The sequence below is a fragment of the Trichomycterus rosablanca genome, chromosome 22 (genome assembly GCF_030014385.1).
Source record: "Trichomycterus rosablanca isolate fTriRos1 chromosome 22, fTriRos1.hap1, whole genome shotgun sequence".
NCBI lineage: Eukaryota > Metazoa > Chordata > Actinopteri > Siluriformes > Trichomycteridae > Trichomycterus > Trichomycterus rosablanca.
The window spans coordinates 14673186-14682264 of record NC_086009.1 but is presented as its reverse complement, the minus strand read 5'-3'; the positions used below and the strand labels follow the sequence as shown (position 1 = coordinate 14682264).

Sequence of the window (9079 nt, the reverse complement as noted above, 5' to 3'; positions counted from 1 at the left end):
TAGTTTAATTACTATTCAATATTTACACTAGCAATATACCTTATGCATCATTACAGTTATTCATTTTATGTAAATAACAAGAAAGACTCGGTTCTATTTTTATTTTCTGTTTGCTTTTGTACTGTTAATTATTTGTTGTATTATGCTACTGGGGCTTTAATTTCCTTCAGGATCAATAAAGTATCTATCTATCTATCTATCTATCTATCTATCTATCTATCTATCTATCTATCTATCTATCTATCTATCTATCTATCTATCTATCTATCTATCTATCTATCTATCTATCTATCTATCTATCTATCTATCTATCTATCTATCTATCTATCTATCTATCTATCTATCTATCTATCTATCCATCTATCTATCTATCTATCTATCTAAAACCAGTCACGATACAACCACAGAAAAGTCTGTTACAAAAACTCCCTTACAGTTTTCTCTTGTCCCAGCAGTTTTTAACATAAGTACATTTAGCATAAAATGTGTTCACCATTTTAATTGTAACATTTCACTTAAAAATGCTTCTTTTCTATAAGATTTACACAGATTTTTTTTTTAATGCGATTAATCGCGATTAACTACATGAAATTCTGAGATTTATCGCGATTAAAAATTTTAATCGTTTGACAGCCCTAATATCAGATAACGGATTTAATACGCGATCGGGGAAAAAAGTCTGTGTCGCCTGCGTGCGCGTTTGTGTCGCTCTTGGCCGCACGTTCTAGATTCCGGGAGATTTTATCTGACTTGCGGGCATCAGGGAGCCGCTATGTATATGCGGGAGACTCCCAGAACTTCCGGGAGACTTGGGATGTCTGGGTTAATCTGAGTCACTCTTAGCGCTTTTCAACCAAAAGAACCCGGTTCTTGAACCGGTTCTGTTCATGTTTCTTCGAACCTTGGTGTTTTGTACAGAACCGACCCACGTTTCCACCAGTTTTTGGCAGTGTTGCCAACTCCTCAGTAAGGAAAGTAGCTATTGGCTGTCCTAAAAGTCGCTAGAAGTCGCTAAATGACGTAATCACCTAATTTGCATATGCGATAGCACATGTCGATAGGTCTGTATCTTATTATAAGTAATGGTAGCACATCTCGATATGTCTATATATTATTATAAACTATAGGTAGCGATAGATCCATTAATCTGTATCTCAGACATATATTTAAAATGTATTTATTAGGATTTTAATTAAATTAAATTTTAATTTAATTTTATATTAGCCAGTATACAAAACATTTTGTAGTAAATAATATGCTAACCCTCTATGAGGAATATCTTCTAAGGTTTTGCGTCAGTGATTTATAAATAAATTAGGCAACGGCAGCACAGAATTATAGGCGTTCCACTGAATGAGTCAAAAACAGATGTGCGCATGCTCGGTAGGACAAATCGATGGGTATCGATGGGTAGGATAAATCAACAGAACAGTAACTGCAGAACGATATATGCTTTCATGTCCGAGTCTCCAAAAGTCCCAATAACACCAGAAAAAGTTGCTAGATTTGTCGCTAGTCGCTTTTTAAAAAAAAGGTCGCTAGAGGGGTCTGAAAACTCGAGATTCGATACAATTTATTCATTCAAAAAGTAGAGTGTGAAGCATTTATTCAAGCATTTATTTATTTATTAGGATTTTAACGTCATTGTTTTACACACTTTGGTTACATTCATGACAGAAACAATTATTACTGGTTACACAAGTTCAATGTCAAGTTCACAAGTTCAATGTCAAACATAGTCATGGACAATTTTGTGTCTCCAATTCACCTCACTTGCATGTCTTTGGACTGTGGGAGGAAATCGGAGCTCCTGGAGGAAACCCATGCAGACACGGGGAGAACATGCACACAGAACTCCACACAGGAAGGACCCGAACCGCTCCACCTCCATCTTCTTGCTGTGAGGCAACAGTGCTACCCACTGAGTCACCGTGCCGCCCAGCATTTATTCAAGTACTTAAATGTTTACCCTTTTGGTTATACTCTTAATATTCAATTATACACCGATCAGGCATAACATTATGAGGTGAAGTGAATAACACTGATTATTATTATTAGAAGCAGGAAAAATGGGCAAGCATAAGGATTTGAGTGAGTTTGACAAGGGCCAAATTGTGATGGCTCTCAAAACTGCAGCTCTTGTGCGGTGTTCCCGGTCTGCAGTGGTCAGTATCTATCAAAAGTGGTCCAAGGAAGCAACAGTGATAAACCGGCGACAGGGTCATGGTCGGCCAAGACTCATTGATGCACGTGGCCAGTGAAGGCTGGCCCATGTGGTCCAATCAAACAGACGAGCTACTGTAGCTCAAATTGCTGAAAAAGTTAATCCTGGTTCTAATAGAAAGGTGTCAGACTCCATGCCTTAACGGGTAAGGGCTGTTTTGGCAGCAAAATGGGGACCAACAGAACATGGGAAGGAAGGTGGTCATAATGTTATGCCTTATCTGTGTGTACTCATTATATGTTCAACTGTATACTCATTATAATTAGGGCTGTCGAAGTTAACGCGATAATAACGCATTAACGCAATTTCAATTTAACGCGATTAAAAATAATAGTGCCGTTAACGCAAATTCTAGTTCATGTTGAGACTTGACTGGTAGAACAAACGTTTTAATGTCGGACTTGCCACCGTTTTTCATTTGCGGTTTGTTAACATAATGTAACCGAGCGTTGTAGTGATGCACTTATAAAGAAATAAATACACGCTATATTCAGAAGTTGTCGGGAGCAGAACACTTTTATTAACTTATTCTGTTAAGGTACCAAATACCGGAAAGCTGAGTCAAGCACGTTAGTCCATGCACTATGGAAGCCCCAAAGGGTCAAAACACACTCACTTCGTGTAGAAACGGCCATCAAACCATTGTCACGATACAACCACAGAAAAGTCTGTTACAATAACTACACCTTATCCCACCTAAAGCACCGCTGATCTACAATGTTTGCTGATGGAGAAATTCTAACCTACAATCTGACATTTACTGCCTAGTATGTGAGTGAATAAATCTCCCTTACAGTTTTCTCTTGTCCCAGCAGTTTTTAACATCAGTACATTTAGCATAAAATGTGTTCACCATTTTAATTGTAACATTTCACTTAAAAATCCTTGTTTTCTATAACATTTACACAGATTTTTTTTAATGCGATTAATCGCGATTAACTATATGAAATTCTGAGATTAATCGCGATAAAAAATTTTAATCGTTTGACAGCCCTAATTATAATACATGAGAACTTCAATAATTTATTGTGCAAGTCATCCTGTGTTGAACTCAGGTTGCATAAGGTTGGTTGGTTGGTAAGATGGGTAGGGTTCCCTCAATAGGGAACCCTCCCTTGATGGTTTTTTTTCCCACCCCTGAGGAATGACAGGATGAACAAGTAAGGAGTATATAACATTTATTATAATCACTCTTGTTAACTCATATCCATATTAATAAAGTCCCATTATGGTACAGTTAACCTCGTAATGGTATAAACCAGACGTTTTCTGAGCTGTACTTTGCATTTCAAGTTCGGCATAAGAGATTGGTACAATGCAAGTCATGGGCACTGATGCACTGCCATACCAGGACAGATCCTATTATTATAGCACCCTGTTCTTCAATGGTCAAGACCCTCACAGGACCACCACAGAGCAGGTATTATTCAGGTGATGGATCATTCTCAGCACTGCAGTGACAATGACATGGTGGTGGTGTGTTAGTGTGTGTTGTGCTGGTATGAGTGGATCAGACACCCTGTCCACTATATTAGACACTCCTACCTAGTTGATCTACCTTGTAGATGTAAAGTCAGAGACGATTGCTCATCTATTGCTGCTGTTTGAGCTGGTCATCTTCTAGACCTTCATCAGTGGTCACAGGACACTGCCCACGGGGTGCTGTTGGCTGGATATATTTACGTTTACATTTTCAGCATTTAGCAGACGCTTTTATTCAAAGAGACTTACACAATGAGCTGAGCACGATGAGCAATTGAGAGTTAAGAGCCTTGCTCAGAGACCCAACTTGGTGGTGGCGGGGCTTGAACCGGCAACCTTCTGTTTACTAGTCCAGTACCTGCACCATTAAGCTATCACTGGCCCTGGATCACTGGATATATATGGTGGACTATTCTCAGTCCAGCAGGGACAGTGAGGTGTTTAAAAACTCCATCAGCATTGCTGTGTCTTATCCACTCATACCAGCACAACACACACTAACACACCACCACAATGTCAGTGTCACTGCAGTGCTGAGAATGATCCACCACCCAAGTAATACCTACTCTGTAGTGGTCCTGGGATAGTCCTGACCATTGAAGAACAGCATGAAAGGGGGCTAACAAAGCATGCAGACGAACAGATGGACTACAGTCAGTGCTTCTATATGGTAAGTGGAGCTGATAAAATGGATAGTGAGTGGTTTTAATGTTATGGCTGATCAGTGTACACACTGTGTGGCTACATATGGCATTACAAAATGGTGTCCTTTATAATACCAGGTTTCTCCAGTGCTGCTTTCCTCTTAGCTGCTGCTTCGAGAATCTTTTTTCGAGGCCCTAGCTGGATTCGGATGCTTTTTAGATCTTCATCTGAACAGAGCATAAGAGCTTCCAGGTCTAACTGCTCCCGGATAAACACAGGAGCAAAGTCCAGCAAGTTTATAGAGGTCAGGAAAGCATCTAGGGGTGAAGTCTCTTCATTTTCTTCATCAAGTCCAATCTCCTCCTGATTCCAAGGCAGTTTTGAGTCCTCCTCCAGATGGTCGTCTGGTTCTTCCAACGAAGCATCAAACACCTCCTGGCGGATCAGGAAACCCAGGTCCTCTGTGTCACCTTCAGGGAAATCATCCGGTTCAACACCCATTTCCATAGAGAAGTTCTTGCGGAAGACCATGTTCCCAAGACCAGGCCTGTTAAAAACTGATTCCTTTGCATGCCCTGAATCATCCTCATCTTCATTATTAAAACCTGTAAGTCCATCTTCATCTGCATCATTTTCATCCTCCTCATTGAAGACTTCTACAAAGTCCGGCTTCCCTGCACTTTCTTTCTCCTGTTTGACAAATATCACATTGCTGTCCACTTGTCTGGTCAAAGTGCCTTTCTCTTTCTTACCGAACGTGCGCTGAAGGGTTCCTTTAATTGTTGCTCTAATGGACCCTGATGTGTCTCCAGCGATGATCTTCGAGAACTGCTCATTTGGGTTATTAATGTTGCCAGCGTTGGAGAAAGAGCCTACGCTGGGTTCAGAAGCAGAACCATCGGCTCCACCATACATCTTGTCCATTTTACTCTGGTGCCGCTTCTTTACCTTCTCACAAACCTTCACTCTGTTCTCTGCGTCCTTGGTGGCTTGTTGCTTCAGTTTCGCCACCTTCTTGGCGTTCTGGCTGGTCTGTTGTGAAGCGGCATTGTCTAAAAAACGGACGCAGTTCATCTGGTCCCGAGATGCGGCAACGTCCATGGGAGTGTGGAAGTCGTTGTCTAAAGCAAAAAGATTGGCCCCGAAGTTAACCAGGAAGCTAAGTATGTGCATGTGACCGTTGGAGGCTGCATGGTGTAAAGGCGTGTTCCCCCAGATGTCACTTCTGTTAGGATCTCCACTGTAAATCAGAAACATAATGTAGAATTAAGCCACATGTAGTCCATTAATTTTTTTAATGCATTTTTTTTACCCAGTTGCATTATGCTTCCTCTCTACTGGTGCTGACCCCCGCCCCTGATTGAGGAGAGCGAACTGACACACGCCCCCTCCAACATGTGTGCAGAAGCCGACTGCATTTTTTTCACCTGCACGAGTGGAGTTCATATGCCGATCATCCTATGAGGAGTGATCCAGCAGCGTGCACTGTGCGATCGACGTTTTGGGCCCCCCTGATCTATAGCATGGTGATATACCGGTTGTGTGAGATCACACATCGTTTTAGGTTATGTCACTCATATTTTGGTCTTCATTGATGAGGTGTGTTTTGAGCAAGTAGGTTTGCGTGTAGTTTCAGTGACTAGTTGGATACTGCTTATACAAAGTTTATCGTGCCCCACCAGGCTTTCTGTGCCAGAGACACAACTGTTTCTGGAAGTTCCTATCACTTTTTTATTATAGTTAATAAAATGTGACTAGTGTACGGCATCAGGAGTTAATCTGTAATCCATTAAGTGTAAAAGTCCACACGTATGCTCCAGCTATGCACATAAAATCACTGATTATTGTCTGCTACAGCTCCACCTGGGTACTATTTACACATGCTATAGGTGTAAATACACATACTTAATGCTCAATGATTTAAAATTGTATTGTAATGCTTTTAATCCCTGATAGATTGGCATCCTGTTCATGGTCTGTTAGTGCATGGAAAACCAGACCCTCTGTGACCCATAGAATAATAACAAAAACATGAAGATTATGAATTCAGTATATAGATAAATTATATGATGACATTTAAGTTAGAGGCATTTCCTGTTATATCCTTGTTAGTGATGTAACAAGCCCGGTCTGACTGCACACTTTACATGGAACGAGTGTCTTTGCCTATGGTTTGAAAATAATTATAGCTGCCCATGTGAAAAAATTGTGTTCTTCGACTGTTGTTTACTAAAACTTGAGAAATGAAATGTTTACTGTGGAAGCACTTATGTAAGTCGCTCTGGATATAAGCGTCTGCTAAATGCAGAAAATGTAAATGTAAAATGAGAAAATAAGTCTATGCTCTAATTTCTTATTCACATCAATAATAATTAAGCTACATAAGGTCAAAAATTCATTCTGGCTTAGATTTACATCATCCGCTTGCCTGATAAAATGTGTGGCATCATTTTTGGGAATACCAGGAATTAAACATCACTGACTGATTAAAGGAGAATGAAACATAATGATTGGGCCACAACACTCTCTGGTCACTAGGTTGTAAAGTTTATAGAGAGAAAGCAGATTTGTGTTATTTAAGGTGTAATTAGTGCAACCTTTGGTCTTAGCAAACTAATCTGGAGTTGTAATATGATGTAATATGAAATGAGCTGAGTAAACCTCAGATCTGGACATATTAATTACCAATTTATTGATGCTTCCTCAGGTTTAAAAGGAAATTTGGTTTACAAGTAAAATAGGCAAAAGATAAACTTAAAAATTCTTGTACTTGTTTAATATAAGGTTGAACAAACATAGTTAGTAAATTATGATTATTACTATTATTATTATATTGATTGTCTATGGAATTTCCCTTTAAAGCCAGCAGCCAATGTTAGCTACAGCCAATCAACTTTTGGCAATCTTATGTGAATGCGTCTTTACTAAAGAGAATACGGTATTCCAAGAGCAAGTATCAACGATTAGACAGCGTAAAAAAACAATAAAGTAAAGCTAAAGTGCTAAAGCTGAAGTAAAACTATTGTGTTTTTATATTAATTTTTAACTGTTTTTTCAATTTTATTTCAGTGTTTATATAGATTTATTGTACTAAAACTTATAAGAACTTATGAGCAGTTTTTATTTAATACATTAATCCACGTTAAGCTTTGTTTTTTTTAACGATAAGCATTTTAGACCCAGAAAAGCTAATTTTCACAATTTCTCAGAATGTCCTGACTACAACACAAATTTATAAGTGATACACTGAGGAAAGTACTGTACAGATAAACACAGAGTGGCTGTTCCTTGTTAATTTCAAATTAAATCATTTTTAAGGCTGAACACGTGGAATTAAAGGGAACGTCGAGTTTAAGGGTACAAATTTCTTCCCGAAGTGCGTCAAATTTAGGGGACTTCGAGTTACAAGGTACGACTGTATATCATTTAGTAAAAAGCTGGTTTTTCAGTATTTTAGAAGGTATCATAACCAGGTCGAGGTCTCAGTGGGTTGGGGGCCTTAACTGCAAACACAACGAACAGACATGACACATGGCGCACTAGGGACGATTGTGAGTAGTCAGTTTACCTTGTGGTATGTACCGGGAAGTAACCGAATTACCCAAAGTAAAGAAAGACATGGTAAACTTCATACAATCCATTTTAACGGCATGGAACGGACAATGGAGCAATGAATCTGTGGGTCAGCAACATGATCAAATGCGCCATGAATGCAACACATTTTTTTAAACAAATAGGCTAATTATTTAAATCTAGTATTAAAACTATTTTTAAAAAGTCTCACCCTCTGCTACAGATGAGCTGCAGAGCTTCCAGTCGGCCGTGATAAGCGGCCCACAGAGTAGGAGTCATCCCGTCTTCATCTGGGGTATTCAGGTCTTTCCTTGTGGCTTCCTTCAGCAGATCCAAATAGCCATCAATGGCTGCCTTGTGGTATCGAGACATGGCTGGGATTATTGTTATTGTCGTATCTTGGTTAGCTCTGATCAAAATGTATAGTTACCAAATATCTTTAGCAGTTACAGAAAAACATATTTAGCTTTCTGTTTGTCTCTCCTAGTTTCCTTTGTAGGGCGTAATGGAGAAGTGAGGGTGGATGAAAAGCCCAGATGGAGCGTCATTAACTCTAAATAGGGGCAATAAACCAAAGTCCATTGTGTTTGCTCTGTGAGCTTAGCTGGTGAGTTAAAAGAAATGTTTTTTTTTTTAAATAAGTCTGTATAATGTGAGTAAAATAAGCTAAATTGCAAGGTTTCACATTTTTTCTTACTGAATTTGATGTATTTGTGTTTGCATGTTGTATTTTCTCTTATCAGCTCTGCAGTAGATTGTTTGTCCCTTCAGGTTTTATTACAGCCTTGTGCCTTGTTTTTCTCAGTGATATGGACAAAGTATAACTTTGTAAAAATTAGTGCATGAATTTTTAATTTAATAACAATAATTACTATTTGGATACTCTAAACTGGGAGGAAAAAGGCGAAAATGCATACATAAAATAGTAAAAAAAAACAGCTTAGTCTCAGAGCAACTCTGAGGCAGGGCTGACCCCATTGCTAAATATGACATTATTTGTAGACTGTGATTGGTTGTCAAGATCACTGACATCTTTCTGACTTGGTGTACTGAATTGGTTTGGCTTGGCAAGCTTATGTTAATGAGTCAGTTACGCCATATGGCATGAAGCAAATACTGCTTGGTGGCGGTTGTCAACCTTGCTTATCCTCGTTA

General features: G+C 39.1%; 1 protein-coding gene across 1 annotated transcript; it reads right to left on the bottom strand.

Annotated features, from left to right (window-relative positions):
* Window positions 1-4459: 4459 nt before the first annotated feature.
* Window positions 4460-8296, bottom strand: anks4b (ankyrin repeat and sterile alpha motif domain containing 4B). The gene is made up of 2 exons (XM_062984832.1): window positions 8136-8296; window positions 4460-5591 (listed from the first exon to the last, which is right to left on the bottom strand). Exons 1-2 carry the CDS (start codon window positions 8294-8296, stop codon window positions 4460-4462), a joined length of 1293 nt encoding a protein of 430 aa, XP_062840902.1.
* Window positions 8297-9079: the final 783 nt, after the last annotated feature.

Bases quoted from the DNA above. Each gene is read 5' to 3' on its own strand.
- anks4b (XM_062984832.1), bottom strand. From the start codon at position 8,296: ATGTCTCGATACCACAAGGCAGCCATTGATGGCTATTTGGATCTGCTG. The intron at 5,592-8,135 runs GTGAGACTTTTT...TCTGATTTACAG, and splicing joins CAGCTCATCTGTAGCAGAGG to TGGAGATCCTAACAGAAGTG.